The sequence below is a fragment of the Macaca thibetana genome, chromosome 19 (assembly GCF_024542745.1).
Source record: "Macaca thibetana thibetana isolate TM-01 chromosome 19, ASM2454274v1, whole genome shotgun sequence".
NCBI lineage: Eukaryota > Metazoa > Chordata > Mammalia > Primates > Cercopithecidae > Macaca > Macaca thibetana.
In genome coordinates, this window is record NC_065596.1 from 1,717,476 (window position 1) to 1,734,855 (window position 17,380).

At 36.4% G+C, this 17,380-nt stretch overlaps 1 protein-coding gene across 2 annotated transcripts in view; it reads left to right on the forward strand.

Annotated features, from left to right (window-relative positions):
* Nucleotides 1-16,179, forward strand: part of LOC126942210 (zinc finger protein 254) — a 181,429-nt gene extending 165,250 nt beyond the window's left edge. For both annotated transcript variants that reach the window (XM_050769541.1, XM_050769540.1), the window contains one exon: nucleotides 12,531-16,179. In XM_050769541.1, the coding sequence (XP_050625498.1) occupies nucleotides 12,531-14,260 (1,730 nt within the window). In that variant the 3' untranslated portion in view covers nucleotides 14,261-16,179. The remainder of the gene's footprint in view (nucleotides 1-12,530) is intronic.
* The last annotated feature ends 1,201 nt before the right edge of the window (nucleotides 16,180-17,380 follow it).

Below are 17,380 nucleotides of genomic sequence, written 5' to 3' on the forward strand. Positions count from 1 at the left end.
TAGGCAAAACTGGCCATGAACTATGGCTCAGGGAGCTGGAATTGAGTCATGGAACTGCTCCAGGGACCACAGTAAAGGTCAAGGTCTGCAGGCCTGCCCGCATGGCTATAAATGGGTATCTTTCTCCAGGCCTCTGGAAAGGCAGGACCTCCCCCACACTGTGACTGGGAAGAGTTTGGGACATTTACAGAGTAAGTTTAAAATTCTCAGGGGAACCAAGTTCGGTGGAACAATTTCTTGTCTGTAGCCAGAAACAGTAGTTCTGTAGTTTGCCACCTGAATGAGGGCCTGCCTTCTAAAAAGGATTACCTTCAATCTTGCGCTTTAGCAGAGTTTCACAACTCCTTTCCTGGATCTCAGAGTTCTTTTAAAGGCACTTATTTTTGAGCTGGGGTCTTGTAACATAACCCAGGCAGGTCTTAATATTTTGACTGAAAGCAATTCTCCAACTTTTATGTACCATGTAGCTGTCATTACAGGTGTGAACCATGGTGCCTGGTTCTCTCATAAAGGCATTTTTGTCAGCAATGGCTGACAGATTTTCTTGCTGTTGGAGAATAAGCAAATAGGGCACCTTTAATTTTTTATCTTATTAATGTCACTCTCCATATAAATTTTTACTATTTTCTACTTCAAATTTGTCTGTAATTTTAGATTCAGACATTTAGGGCAATATACTAGAATATACATGTTGTGTCTGAATTAAATTAGATAATTAGTATGCAGGCAGGCAAAAAGGAATTATAGAGCCGGGTACAGTGGCTCATGCCTGTAATCCCAGCACTTTGGGAGACTGAGGCGGGTAGATCACGAGGTCAGGAGATCGAGACCATCCTGGCTAACACTTTGAAACCCCATCCCTACTAAAAATACAAAAAATTAGCTGGGCATGGCAGCACGCACCTGTAGTCCCAGCTACTAGCGAACCTGAGGCAGGAGAATCACTTGAACCTGGGAGGTGGAGGTTGTGGTGAGCCAAGATTGTGCCACTGCACTCTAGCCTGGGAGACAGAGCGGAGACTCCGTCTCAAAAGAAAAGGAATTATAGAAATTTCAACCACTTTTATCAGCCTATATCTAAATAATAACATAATTTATTCCCCCAATATTTGTTTTATATGTGAGGCTCTAACCATATTCTGCTAAATATATACATAATTTAGCAATGTAAGACTATTCTTTGCTTCTAAACTTGGATTACAGTAGTTTCTGGTGTAAAATAGCATATATTTAAAACATAAAAGTTGACTATCTTATCTATTGAATGCTTATCTATTAAAAGTTTCTCATTAGCATCTCCTATTTACGATTTTACTGCATTTTGTCTAAAATTTTATTGCCACATAACAGATGCCAGTAATTTAAAACGCCTGCTTTCCCTGAATGCACAGTTACAGTCAAACATTGTGCTTATCTAGACAAAGTATTTGTTAATGTACATTATTGTTTCCAACTAGATTTTATGAGTAAACATTTCTTTCATTATTGTCTTACGGTTCTATATTAGTGTTTTTTTTAGTGCAAGTTTCTTAATATCAGTTTATTTTGTCTATTGATTTCATGCATTTTAATTTTAGACAATTTACAATTCTGTTTGTATACTTTAAGTCAGTGTCTGGTTTAATTAAAAGATAAATGAGCCATATGTCTATCACAGTCAGATTATATGTGTGTGTTTATAGCTACAAATATGACCCAAATTTGGTTATAGTTTACTTGTATATATTGTATATATTCTTTCTTAGCTCATTTTCTTTTTCTTTTCTTTTTGTTTTCAGACAGAGTTTTGCACTTGTTGCCAAGGCTAGAGTGCAGTGCATGATCTTGGCTCACTGCAACCTCTGCCTCTCGGGTTCAAGTGATTCTCCAGCCTCAGTCTCCTGAGTAGCTGGGATTACAGGCATGTGCCACCATCCCTGGCTAATTTTGTATTTATTTATTTATTTATTTTTTAGTAGAGATGGGGTTTGCCATGTTAGTCAGGCTGGTCTCGAACTCCTGACCTCAGGTGATCAGCTTGCCTTGGCCTCCCAAAGTGCTGGGATTACAGGCATGAGCCACCGTGCCCGGCCTCTTAGCTCATTTTCAATGTTGGTTTTATCTTGTCTAAGTGAGTAGCCTTGGAAATAGTCTTATTTTCGCCATGTGTTTAATGATAAATATGTATTTCTTTTGTGTGAGAAAAGCACTTTCGTGATTTGAAGGTAATTTTTAAAAAGATGTATATTGTATTTTTTCCAGTTATAAAAAATATATTTGTTGTAAAAACACTTAACATATAATTTACCTTCTTAAATCTATTTAAATGTACATGTCAGGGGCAGGCATGGTGGTGGCTCACATCTTTAAAACCAGGATTTTGAGAGGCCAGGACAGGAGGATTGCTTGAGCCTAAAAGTTTGAGACAAACCTGGGCAAAATATGGAAACACCCTCTCCACAAACTTTTTTTTTTTTTTTTCTAAAAAATAGCCAGGCATGGTGGTGTACACCTATGGTCCCAGCTACTTTTTTTTTGTTTTGGTTTTTGAGACGGAGTCTCGCTCTGCCACCCAGGCTGGAATGCAGTGGGCGGATCTCAGCTCACTGCACCTCCGCCTCCTGGGGTTATGCCATTCTCCTGCCTCAGCTTCCCGAGTAGCTGGGACTAAAGGCGCCTGCCACGTTGCCTGGCTAGTTTTTTTGTATTTTTTAGTAGAGACGGGGTTTCAGCGTGTTAGCCAGGATGATCTCGATCTCCTGACCTCGTGATCCGCCCGTCTTGGCCTCCCAAAGTGCTGGGATTACAGGCTTGAGCCACCGCGCCCGGCCAAGTCCCAGCTACTTTAGAGATTGAGGGGCAGGATTACTTGAGCCTGGGATTGTGAGGCTGTAGCGAGCCATAGTTGTGCCATTGCATTCAATCTTGGGTTACAGATTGAGACCCTGTTTCTAAAAAAACAAAAAACAAAACCTGTATATTTCAGGCATGTTAACTATATTCACATTGTTATGCAAAAGACTTCTAGAAATTTTACGTCTTCTAAAACAAAACTCAATATCCATTAAATAACATTTACTTGTTTTATGTTCTCTCCAGCCCTTGAAAAACACCCTTCCACTTTCTGTTTTTATGAGTGTGACTATTTTATATATTTCATATAAGTAAAATCATAACATCCATCATTTCGTAACTGGTTTATTTCAGTGGACATAATATTCTCAAAGTGTATCTTTAAATGTGACAAGATTTTTTTTTTTTTTTTTTTTTTGAGACGGAGTCTCGCTCTGTGGCCCAGGCTGGAGTGCAGTGGCCGGATCTCAGCTCACTGCAAGCTCCGCCTCCCGGGTTCACGCCATTCTCCTGCCTCAGCCTCCCGAGTAGCTGGGACTACAGGCGCCCGCCACCTCGCCTGGCTAGTTTTTTTGTATTTTGTAGTAGAGACGGGGTTTCACAGTGTTAGCCAGGATGGTCTCGATCTCCTGACCTCGTGATCCGCCCGTCTCGGCCTCCCAAAGTGCTGGGATTACAGGCTTGAGCCACCGCGCCTGGCCGACAAGATTTTTTTTATAAGGCTGAATAATATTCCATTGTATCAAACATGTCTTCAAGGTCTTTTGTTGCATATTTTAGATACAGATTCATAAATGTAATTGCTGTATTTGATAATAGTTTTATTTTTATTTGAAGTACATTTATAACATTATAAAATAATATGTGCATCCTAGTTTTCTACCAAAAATTCACATGGATTTCTTTTTTTTTTTTTTTTGAGACAGAGTCTCCCTTTGTCACCCAGGCTGGAGTTTAGTGGCACGATCTTGACTCACTGCAACCTCTACCTCCCAGGTTCAAGCAATTCTCCTGCCTCAGCCTCCTGAGTAGCTGGGATTACAGGCACGTGCCACCACATCTAGCCAATTTTTGTATTTTTAGTAGAGATGGGGTTTCACCATGTTGGTCAGGCTGGTCTTGAACTCCTGACCTTGAAATCTGCCCGCATCAGCCTCCCAAAGTTCTGGGACTACAGGCGTGAGCCACCTTGCCTGGCCAAGGGTTTTATTGCATCATCAACAGATTTGGTGTTTTTAAAAAATTGATAGTGGCCATTTACATGGGTGTGAGGGAATTTTTTTTTCATTGTGATTTTTATGCATTTCTCTAGAAATGAGAAATTTTGTGTGTCCTTTTAAATTTTTTTATTTGTGTTTTTTTGATGAAAATGTATTTCAATTATTTGCCTATTTCTAAATAAATTCATTCAAATTTATTGTTTAGTTTTAAAAGTTGTTTACATTTTTTGAATATTGACTCCTATCACATGTGATTTGTAAATATTTTCACCCATTTTCTATGAGGTCCTATTCCTCTGTTAAATGTTTACTTAGATGTGCAGAAATTGTGAAGTGTAGTGTAGATTTTTCTGTTTTTTTCTTTGTTGCTTATGCATTTAATGTTGTATCTAAGAAAGTGGCGCCAAGATTATTGTCATGTGTTTCCCCTATATATTTTTAAATGATGAAGAAGTTATGCGGCCTGGAGCGGCGCCTCACACCTGTAATCCTAGTGCTTTGGGAGGCTGAGGCAGGTGGATCATGAGGTCAGGAGTTTGAGACCAGCCTGGCCAATATGGTGAAACCCTGTTTCTACTAAAAATACAAAAAATTAGCCAGGCATGGTGGTGGGTGCCTGTAATCCCAGCTACTCAGGAGGCTAAGCCAGGAGAATAACTTAAATCCAGGAGACGGAGGTTGGAGTGAGGAGAGACCATGCCACTGCACTCCATCCAACCTGGGCAACAGAGTGAGATTCTGACTCAAAAAACAAAAAATGTTAACTTCTTATGTCTAATGAAAAGATTTTTCCACATATTGTTTAAGGAAATAGTCAAACTTTAATTTTTTTAATTTGTTTAATTTGTTTCGAGACGAAGCCTCACTTTGTTGCCCAGGCTAGAGTGCAGTGACACAATCTCGGCTCACTGCAACATCTGCCTCCTAGGTTCAAGTGATTCTCCTGTCTCAGCCTCCTGAGCAGCTGGGACCACATGTGTGTGTGACCATGCCTGGTGAATTTTTGTGTTTTTAGTAGAGACGGGGTTTCACCATATTGGCCAGGCTGTTCTCGAACTCCTCAGGTGATCTACCTGCCTCAGCCTCCCAAAGTTCTGGGAGTACAGGTGTCAGCCATGACACCCAGCCTTATTCGTTTGTTCTTGAGATAGGGTCGCACTCTCTCAACCAGGCTGGTTTGCAGTGTTGTGATCATGGCTCACTGCAGCCTCAACCTCCCAAACTCAGAAAATTCTCTGATTTCAGCCTCTCAGGTAGCTGGGTTATTAGTATGTAGCATCATGCCCTGCCAATTTTTTTGTATTTTTGGTTGAGACAGGGTTTTACCACATTGCTGAGACTGGTCCCAAACTTCTGAGATCCAGTGATCAGCCCACCTTAATCTCCCAAAGTCCTGATATGACATTTTTTTTTTTTTTTGAGACGGAGTCTCGCTCTGTCGCCCAGGCTGGAGTGCAGTGGCTGGATCTCAGCTCACTGCAAGCTCCGCCTCCCGGGTTCACGCCATTCTCCTGCCTCAGCCTCCCGAGTAGCTGGGACTACAGGCGCCCACCACCTCGCCCGGCTAGTTTTTTTTTTTTTTTTTTTTTAGTAGAGACGGGGTTTCACCGGGTTAGCCAGGATGGTCTCGATCTCCTGACCTTGTGATCTGCCCGTCTCGGCCTCCCAAAGTGCTGGGATTACAGGCTTGAGCCACCGCGCCCGGCCTACATTTCTTTTTATTAAGTAGTTTAATTAATTTATATTTAAAATTATTTCTTAAAATGAAATTACTAGTTTTATTGCTATTGTTTTATGTGTTTGAGTGGTATATTTTTCCTTATTTACTGTTTTATTGCCTTTTAATTGTGTAGTGACAAGCTTGAATTATTAAATTTTGTTTTGCATAGTTTCTAGAAATATTATCTTCATAATCATCTTGTGTATTAGTCTGTTTTCATGCTGCTGATAAAGACATACCTCAGACTGGGCAATTTACAAAAGAAAGAGGTTTATTGGTCTTACAGTTTCGTGTGACTGAGGAGTCATCACAATCATGGTGGAAAGTGAAAGGCATGTCCTCCATGGTGGCAGACAAAAGAAAGAGAGCTTGTGCAGGAAAACTGCCTTATAAAGCCTTCAGATTTCATGAGACTTATTCACTATCATGAGAACAGCACAGAAAAGATCTGCCCCCATGATTCAATTCCTGCTACCACGTCCCTCCCACAACATATGGAAATTAAAGATGAGTCTTGGGCTGGGACACGGCTAAACCATATCATGTTAAAAATGGAGTTCACGTAAAACATCTAAAAATTAAAACAATCTATTTTAATCTCATGACAACTTCAATTGAATATAAAATTATACCTCTGTATTTTTCAGTTTATTAATATTAAAATTTATTTTGTGTATTAACATTTATGCAGATTTTTATTGTTTTGAATATTCTACAGAAGAGCTCTTAAGGGTTTTATGTGTCATCATTATGATAGTAAAGATTCATACATTTGCATGTTTACATTTAATAGCTTTATTTTTATGTATGGTTTTATGATGCTGTCCAGTATTATTTTATTTTTAAACAAAGTTGACTCATTTTACCTTCTTTTTTGTCGTTTTTGTTGTTGTTGAGACGGAGTCTCCCTCTGTTGCCCAGGCTGGAGTGCAGTGGCGCATTCTCGGCTCACTGCAAGCTTCGCCTCCTGGGTTCATGCCATTCTCCTGCGTCAGCCTCCTGAGTAGCTTGGACTACAGGCGCACCCCACTACGCCCAGCTAATTTTGTTTTTATTTTGTATTTTTAGTAGAAACAGGGTTTCACCATGTTAGCCAGGATGGTCTCGATCTCCTGACCTTGTGATCCACCTGCCTCGGCCTCCCAAAGTGCTGGGATTACAGGTGTGAGCCACCGTGCCCGGCCCATTTCTTTTTTCTTTTTTCTTTTTTTTGAGACGGAGTCTGGCTCTGTCACCCAGGCTGGAATGCAGTGGCGCGATCTCAGCTCACTGCAACCCCTGCCTCCCGGGTTCACACCATTCTCCTGCCTCAGCCTCTGGAGTACCTGGGACTACAGGCGCCCACCACCACGCCTGGCTAATTTTTTGTATTTTTAGTAGAAACGGGGTTTCACTGTGTTCACCAGGATGGTCTCGATTTCCTGACCTTGTGATCCTCCCGCCTCGGCCTCCCAAAGTGCTGGGATTAAAGGCGTGAGCCACCGCGCCCGGCATGCAGAGTCTCTGCTGTATTACTCAGGCTGATCTGAATCTCCTGGTCTTTAGTGTTGTGACAGCTTTGGCCTCCTAAAACTGTAGAATTACAGGTATAAGCCACAATGTCTGGCCACCATGTAGCATTTTTTTGTAGAACTGTGCTACTGGTGATGAGCTCCCTCACCTTTTATTTTGGAAATTTTAAATTTTCATCTTATTCTTAAAGGGAAATAAATTTAAATCAAATATTCTTGGTTACAATTTTTTTCCTTTATTACATCAAAATTTGGGAAGTTCTCACCCTTTATCTTCAAGTAACCACTGTATTATTTTTTTCCCATATCCTTCTTCTAAGATTCCCTTAATGAATATATTGATCTATTTGATGGTATCTAATTAAGTTTTACATTCCATGTTTTAATTTTGTTTGCAATTTTATATTTTTGTGTTATATATTCTAGCGTATGCCACCGCACATCTGTTATTTGTGTTTTGATTTTGTAGTATATATCATAATTGTGCATGATAATATTTAACTTTGTACAATTTAAGACAATGTGGAGAAAAATCAAATAGGAATCAGCCATATGTCTTTTTCCAGTGGAATTATTTCTATGTTTGTTTGCCTGTGTAAATGTTATCCTTGTTTTTTGTTGTTGTTGTTGTTTTGTTTTTTGTTTTTTTCCGAGACAAATTTTTGCTCTTGTTGACCAGGCTGGAGTGCGGTGGCATGATCTCGGCTCACTGCAAACTCTGCCTTCCAGGTTCAAGTGATTTTCCTGCCTCAGCCTCCCGAGTAGCTGGGATTACAGGTGCCCACCACCACGCCTGGCTAATTTTTGTATTTTTAGTAGAGACAGTTTACCACGTTGGCCAGACTGGTCTCAAACTCTTGACCTCTTGATCCTCCCTTTTCAGCCTCCCAAAGTGATTACAGGCATGAGCCACTGCACCTGGCTACCCTTGTTGTTGTTGTTGTTGTTTTAATTACTTGTATATGTGTCGTTTAGGTTTGTTGTGAATGGTTTTCTAATCCTGTGTAGATGAGTACTCATAAAATTCTTGTAATTTCAACATCCTATTTATGAATCTATATGATTTTTGTTGGGAGAAACACTTGGATTTGAATATAATTTATAACTATCATAACTCTGTATCTCTTTTGGGTATTATTGTTACTTGTCAAAAAAATAACAAAATTTACCACAAAATATTTTTAAATATTCAGTTTAGTCATATTAATTATCTTGACATTGCCATGCAACACATTGCTAAAATGTTTTTATCTTGCAAAGCTAAATCTTAATACATATTGATTACCAATTGTTCCTTTTTTTTTTTTCTTTTTTGAGGTGGAGTCTTGCTCTGTCACCCAGGCTGAAGTGCAGTGGTGCCATCTCAGCTCGCTGCAACCTCCACCTCCCAGGTTCAAGTGATTCTCGTGCCTCAGCCTCCTGAGTAGCTCAGATTACAGGTGCCTACCATCATGCCTGGCTAATTTTTGTATTTTTATTAGAGATGGGGTTTCACCATGTTGGCCAGGCTCATTTTAAACTCCTGACTTTAGGTGATCCACCCACTTGGGTCTCTCAGAGTGCTCGGATTACAGGTGTGAGCCACCACGCCTGGCCCCAATTTTTTCTGTTTTATGGCACTTTGTGAACACCACTCTGTTCTTTGTTTCTAAGAGTGTGACTCTCATTTCATTTTGCATAATGCCATCAACATTTATCTTTACAGTTGGTACAATATTTCCTGCTTTTTGAAGACTGAGTAATATTTCAGAATTTTTATATTTCAAATTATGTCTACTGAATGATTTGGTGAAAGAAATTTGCATTGCTTTTACCTATTGGCTTGCAGTAACAATGCTGCAGTAATTATGAGTATGTAAATGACTCCTTATATGACCATATATGTGAATGTTTATATATGTGCTGCATTCTATTTTATTAGTCTACTTTTTCACCTTTATACTTATACCAAATTGTTTTAATTCTGTAGCTTTGTAGTGTGTTTTAATCAAGAACTTTAATGCCTGCAGCATTGTTCCTTTTATTTTTTGAAGATTGTTGGGTACTTTATTGTCTCTTGCGATTCTGTATACTTTTGGGGTTGCTGTTCCTGTTTCTTCAAAAATGCAATGAGAAATTTGAAAAACATTGCATTAAGTCTGTGGATTGCATTGAGCAGGATGGACCTTTTCACAATATTAACTATTTCAACCTTTGTATAAAAGCACACTCAAGGGTGTGTTGTTTAATTTCTATATATTTGTAAATTTTTCAGTTTTTCTGTCATTGTTGGATACTCATACTCCATTTTACTCATAGAAAGTAGTTCATGGAAGTTTACTTTTAAAAATTTTGGTAAGACTTCCTTTTTGGCTTAAGATGTGGTTTATCAAGGAAAATGTATGAGCTATTGAGAAGGGTGTATATTCTGATGTTGTTGAGGAGTGTTCTCTATAACTCTGGAATAATTGTTTTATACTGCCTTTAAGTAGTCTGTTTGCTTATTAACATTCTTTCTTGTTTTATTTTTATTACAGTAAGTATGGTATTAAAATATCTTGCTATAATTATATTGCTTTCTGTGTGTTTCTTCCATTCTGTCAATATTTGCTCTATATATTTGGAACCCTAATGTGAGACACACACACATGCACACGCACAGACACAAATTTTTCATAGGTTCCCAGTGAATAAATCTATTATTTTTTGATGTCCTTCTTTGTTTCTTTGGAGTTTCAATTTCAAGTACATTTTATAAAATATTATAATTTTTCACTTAAGATGTAGCTTGTGTAAGATTATTTTGACTGTTTCTGCTCTCATTTGATTAATATTTTCATGGAATGTCTACTTTCTTCCTACCTCTTCCAGTCTTTTTTTATCATTAGATTTCAACTGACTCTTGTAGAAAGGCAAGATGAATCTCAGTCTTTAAAATATTTTAATAAAACTATTTATTGAAAGTATGTCTCAATTTAAAAGTTAATTTTATATATATTTAAATAATTTTCTGAAATAGATTGTTACTTTATTAAGTATTTTATTTGATTCTTGTGTCTTGGTCTTTTATTCTCTTTCCATCTTTCTTTGTGTCTTTTTGATATTTGTATTGATAGGCTTTCACTTATTTTGTTTTGTGTATTTATACAAATATTTTTGTGGTACCTTGGGGTATTACATATAACCTCTAAAAGATACAACAACATATTTTAATCTGGTAAATAAACTTATGTTGTATACAAAAATTTGTTCTTATTACACCTTCCCTCAAATTTGTCATTGATGTTGTTAATGGTATCTTTTTATATTGTATATTCATTAATGAATATTTATGATGATTTCTATGCTTTTATCCTTCAAATTTCAGAGAATAATTAAAAATGTTTTCTGCACCACTAGGGTAATGCTAAGAAATTCTACTTTTGTGTATTTGCATATTTTTTCCTAGAAAATCATGTATTTTTATATTATTCTGGTTTTTTTTTTTTTTTTTAAAAAAATCATGTTATTTTCAGTAGAATGAACTGTTTTCAGCACCTTTTATCTGTAGGGCATATGCACTTCCAATATACTTTTTTAGAATTTGGTTACTTTGGAAGGTGTTTACTTTTTTTATTTGGGAGGACAGATTCACTGATGGTATTATTCTCAATTAATTGAAGCTATTTTTTTTTTCACAATTTTTTTCATGACTACATCACACAGTTCCCTTATGGCCTGCAAAATTTCTGTTCACAGTTCACTGATTATCTCATAAGAGTATGTTTGTAAATGGCACATCACTTCTTTTCTTTTCTTTTTTCTTTTTTTTTTTTTTGTGCAGACAGAGTCTCACTGTATCCCTCAGCCAGGCTGGAGTGTACTGGTGTGACGTGAGCTCACTGCAATCTCCATTTAAGGGGTTCAGGTGGTTCTCCAGCCTCAGCTTCCTGAGTAGCTGGGATTACAGGCATACACCACCATGCCTGGCTAATTTTTGTAGTTTTAGTAGAGATGGGGTTTTGCCATGTTGGTCAGGTTGGTCTCAAACTCCTGACCTCTGGTGATCAGCCCACCTCAGCCTCCCAAAGTGCCTGGATTACAGGTGTGAGCCACTGTGCCTGACCTGGCACATCAGTTTTATCTTGCAGCTTCAAAGATAATCTTTTTGTCTGTGACTTTTGAAATTGTGCTTATGTATGTGTTTGTAATAAATATCTTTTTGTTATTCTAGTTTGTTTGTTGAACTTTTTTATTTTTACATCTTTTTTTTTTTTTCAGGATCTGTCAGTTTTTTGGTGTATATTTTATCTCCACAATTTCTGTTTTTTGATATCTTAAATATTTTTTATTCTCATCATCATTTTTCTAATTTTCCATAGTTGTCTCTGTACCTATTTTAATCAGTTTATTACCAAATATTAAAATTAATGTATACATCTTTTTTATGGTTTCTTTCAGAAAATTATATAGTTTTGGTGGTATTGTATTGTCCTATTTTGTATATATTATAATCTTTGATTGAGATTTGGACATTAAAAAAAGCTTCTTGTCAAAATCTTTATAATGTAGCTTTGTCCTGGCATATTCTGAAAACAATTTTCTTGCCTGTTGATTATGAGAGTTCCTTAAACATGTTCTTAGGATATGTGTTGTCTGAAATTTTGTGTTTATTCTTTAGTTAAGAGAGTTTACTCATGTTACTTCGTAGAGTCAGTCATCACTTGCTACACCTGTTCCATTTCTGTGGCACTGCAGTCTGTCTGCTGCTGTATGTAACGTTTTTCTTTGGTCTCAGCAGACTCAAACTCTCATTCCAAAATATACCACCATTTCTTTCAGTACTTTATGTCATGAGAGACAGAAACCAGTGTCAGGAAAAACCACTAAAAGCCAGAAATGACAATGAATGTGCCAGTATTTTACCTTTCTTTTAAAACAGAAACCAAGAGTTGGCAATTTCATTGTAAAGGCACTATGTTATAGTGGGAACCAGGAAAAGATGTGGTGAGTAAATTTAACAGACTTTTCTTTTTCTTCCACGTGTTTCTTTTGCATTGTGCTCACCTGGGACACTGCACACACTTGACTCATATATAACTTTTCCACAGATGTGTTTTGGTCTGTATGTTTTTGTTACATTTATGTCTATGAAAGAATTAGGGCCTGTGGTATTTTGCAGTGCCATCTTGTTTATGTAGTTTGTATAATTTTATAGGTAAGATTTTAAAACTATATTCATCTGAGTCTAGTAAATGGAGTAATTTATTTATTTATTTATTTTTTCAGGTATATGTCCTCGTTTTGCTCAAGACCTTTGGCCAGAGCAGGGCATGGATGATTCTTTTCAAAAAGTAATACTGAGAAGATATGAAAAATACGGACCTGAGAATTTACAGTTAAGAAAAGGCTATAAAAGTGTGGATGAGTGTAAGGTGAACAAAGAAGGTTATAATGGACATAACCAGTGTTTCACAACTGCCCAGAGCAAAGTATTTCAAAGTGATAAATATTTGAAAGTCTTATTTAAATTTTTAAATTCAAACAGACATAAGATAAGACATACTGAAAAGAAATCTTCCAAAGGTAAAAAATGTGTCAAACCATTTTGCATGCTTTCACATAAAACCCAACACAAAAGCATTTATCATAGAGAGATGTCCTACAAATGTAAAGAATGTGGAAAAACCTTTAATTGGTCCTCAACCCTTACTAATCATAGGAAAATTTATACTGAAGAGAAACCCTGCAAATGTGAAGAGTATGGCAAAGCTTCTAAGCAACTCTCAACCCTTACTACACATGAAATAATTCATGCTGGAGAGAAACTCTACAAATGTGAAGAATGTGGTGAAGCTTTTAATCGACCCTCAAATCTTACTACACATAAGATAATTCATACTGGAGAGAAACCTTACAAGTGTGAAGAATGTGGCAAAACATTTATCTGGTCCTCAACCCTTACTGAACATAAGAGAATTCATACTAGAAAGAAACCCTACAACTGTGAAGAATGTGGCAAAGCATTTATATGGTCCTCAACCCTAACTAGACATAAGAGGATGCACACTGGAGAGAAACCCTACAAATGTGAAGAATGTGGCAAAGCTTTTAGCCAATCCTCAACCCTTACTACACATAAGATAATTCATACAGGAGAGAAACGCTACAAATGTTTAGAATGTGGCAAAGCTTTTAAGCAACTCTCAACTCTTACTACACATAAAATAATTCATGTTGGAGAGAAACTCTACAAATGTGAAGAATGTGGCAAAGGTTTTAATCGATCTTCAAATCTTACTACACATAAGATAATTCATACTGGAGAGAAACCTTACAAGTGTGAAGAATGTGGCAAAGCTTTTATCTGGTCCTCAACCCTTACTAAACATAAGAGAATTCATACTAGGGAGAAACCCTACAAATGTGAAGAATGTGGCAAGACATTTATATGGTCCTCAACCCTAACTAGACATAAGAGGATGCACACTGGAGAGAAACCCTACAAATGTAAAGAATGTGGCAAAGCTTTTAGCCAATCCTCAACCCTTACTACACATAAGATAATTCATACTGGAGAGAAACCCTACAAATGTGAAGAATGTGGCAAAGCCTTTAACTGGTCCTCGACTCTTACTAAACATAAGATAATTCATACTGAAGAGAAACCCTACCAATGTGAGAAATGTGGCAAAGCCTTTAAGCAGTCTTCAATCCTTACTAACCATAAGAGAATTCATACTGGAGAGAAACCCTACAAATGTGAAGAATGTGGCAAATCTTTTAGCCGGTCTTCAACTTTTACTAAACATAAGGTAATTCATACTGGAGTAAAACCCTACAAATGTGAAGAATGTGGCAAAGCCTTTTTCTGGTCCTCAACCCTAACTAAACATAAGAGAATTCATACTGGAGAGCAACCCTATAAATGGGGAAAATGTGGCAAAGCTGTTAACCAGCCCTACCTCACCACAGATAGGATAACTCATATTGGAGAGAAATATTGCAAGTATGAATAATGTGCCAAAGCCTATGAAAGTCCTCAATTCTTAGTAGATATAAGATTATTCATACTGGAGAGAAACTACAAACCTGAGAGAGGTGCTGTTGCTTTTGACAATACCTCAAACTTTAAAGAAAATCATTCTGCTGAAAAATCCTAGAAATGTGAAGAATGTGACAAAGCCTTTAAATGATTGTCACACTTGATTGTAGGTAAGATAATTCATACTGGAGAACTACCAGTGTGAACAATGTGGCCAGGCTTCGAACTAATGCTCACACCTTATTGCACAGGAAAGCATTTATACTTCAGAACAAATGTACAAATATAGGCAAAGTAAAAAAGCCATTAATGCCTGCCCACATCTTACTCAAAATCATAGAGTTCATACTAAATAAAAGCATTAAAATCTACTCTCAGAAGATCAGAAAATATGTTTTTAAAGTATAGAAGAGTATTTATTTTGAAAAAGCATTACAAATATGAAGAGGATTGTAATATCTTTACTTGCATCACAGATCTTATTGTACACATTTTGTATTAGAGAAAAACCCTCAGGCAGTTGTTAAAATTGTGTTGAACATCAGGGAGTTTATATTGAAGAAAACCCTGCAAGTGTAATGAATTTGGAAAAACATTTTTTCAAAAACTACAAATTATAAACCACTGAGGTGTTCATCTAAAATATATTTTTGTAGATGCATTAAATATGAATGATACTCAATCCAAAATTAAGTCTATATGTATATCAGGGAACAATTCACAGTAGAAATATCTAGGGTGCTCAAACATTAGACATTACACTAAATCAGAGTGCTGAGTAGAAAATAATACAAACTAAAATTTGTGTAAACATTATTTGTATATAACTTTACATTCAAAGTACTTTTAAAAAAATACATTTTTTAAAAAGTGAATAATGTGTTAAACTATTAAATTACTTCATACTGTTTCATCATTCCTAGTGTATTCACATGTGAAAGCATGTGACTAATTGTTGCTGCATAAAATATATGAGATTTTTATTAGGCATTATTTATGATCTTTTCTATGAAAAGATAAGGACATTAAAATGTAAGATGCATGATGAAAATTTAAGTAGAGAGGCTCTTTGTGGTTCACTTATAATATTGAGTGATGCATGAGGTAGGTGTTCACTATGAATGAAAAATATTCTTAATTTTAGTTAAAATTAAGTTATATGTTATTTTATTAATTGTACTTCTATGGAATAATATGCAGTATATTTTTAAATTATAAATTATGTGTGAACTTAGCTTTTCAATTCAACATTTTTAACATGTTAAATACTATTGTGAATTCAATGAAGTGTTCTCATGCCACTAACATTAACCTATTTCACTTTACTCAAGGGTGTAGGTAAAAGATGATAACAATACACTTTTGTAAGATAATGGACTGTCATCTCTAGGAATCTTTTTTGCCAGTGACTTTAAATTGCCAATAAGTTAAAGAATATTGTTCCTATAGGTTAAATTTTTATTCTTATTTTCAGATTTAAATTTATTTTTCTTAATTTTTGTGGATACATAATATGTGTATATATGTATGCCATTTATGGTATATTTTGATGCAGGCATACTCTATATAATAATCACATTAGAGGAAATGAGATATCCATTACCTCTAGCATTTATTCTTTTTACTACAAGCAATTCAATTCTACTGTTTTAGTTATTTTTAAATTTACAATTGTTATTGACTACAGGGTCATTTTTATGGTCATAATAAAAAATTATATACAAACATGTAAAATCCATACATTTCTGAGTTCTGAATATTTTTAAAAATTTTAATATATTTTTCTTTGAACATGTGGCCTCTTCCCGCAAGCACATATGGACTCTTAGAATTGATTTACATAAAATTAAATATATATACATCTGTTAAAGATAAACCTTAGGTGTAAATAAATTATGGAGTAAGTATGTTTGTGTGAGTACAGGTTTGAAAGTTTTTAGCAGCAAAAAGCAATATTGGAACAAAATAAATTATTTTAATAAGGTGTCTAATTTACTAGAAAACAAAAATTTTCAAAAATGCTGAAACCAAATTCATGCTATTTGCTTTGTGTTGAATTTATTACTGTACAGTCTTTGGGCTTATGATTCAGAATCTCCCCATGCAGATTCTATGTTTTAACTTGACTGGTACTCGTGCTAGACCCACAGCTTTTTTTTTTTGTTACTTGTTTGCTTGTTTGTTTATCTATTTATTTTTGAGACAGAGTCTTGCTCTGTCACCAAGGCTGAAGTTCAATGGTGCGATCTCAGCTCACTGTAATCTCTGCCTTTTACGTTCAAGCAATTCTCCTGCCTCAGCCTCCCAAGTAGCTGGGATTACAGGTGCCCGCCACCATGCCCAGCTAATTTTTGTATTTTTAGTAGAGATGAGGTTTCACCATGTTGGTCAGGCTGGTCTTCAACTCCTGACCTTAGGTGATCCACCCACGTTGGCCTCTGAAAGTCCTGGGATTACAGGCGTGAGCCAGTATGCCTGACCTGTGTAATAGTTTTAGAAGTATTATGTGAGCTGGTCTGTAATTATAAGAATATATATATTTTTAATTTTGCTGTTCCTTAAGTTATTGGGGTACATGTGGTATTTGGTTAGATGAATAAGTTCTTAAGTGGTGACCTGTGAGATCCTGGTGCAATCATCATCTGAGCAGGATACACTCCACCATATAAGTTGTCTTTTATCTCCCCCCGCCACTCTTTCCCCAAAGTTCATTGTATAATTCTTATGCTTTTGTGTCCTCATAGCTTATCTCCCACATATCAGTGAGAACATATGATGTTTGGTTTTCCATTCCTGAGTTACTTCCCTTAGAATTACAGTCTCCAGTCTCATCCAGGTCATTGCAAATGCTGTTAATTCATTCCTTTTTGTGGCTGAGTAGTAGTCCGGGGTGTGTGTGTGTGTGTGTGTGTGTGTGTGTGTGTGTGTGTGTATCCACTCATTGATTGCTGGGCATTTCAGTTGGTTCTGTGATTTTTTTAGTTGCGAATTGTGCTGCTAGAAACATGCATGTGCAAGTATATTTTTCAAATAATGACTAGTTTTTCTCTGGATAGATACCCAGTAGTTGGGATTGCTGGATCAAATGGTAGTT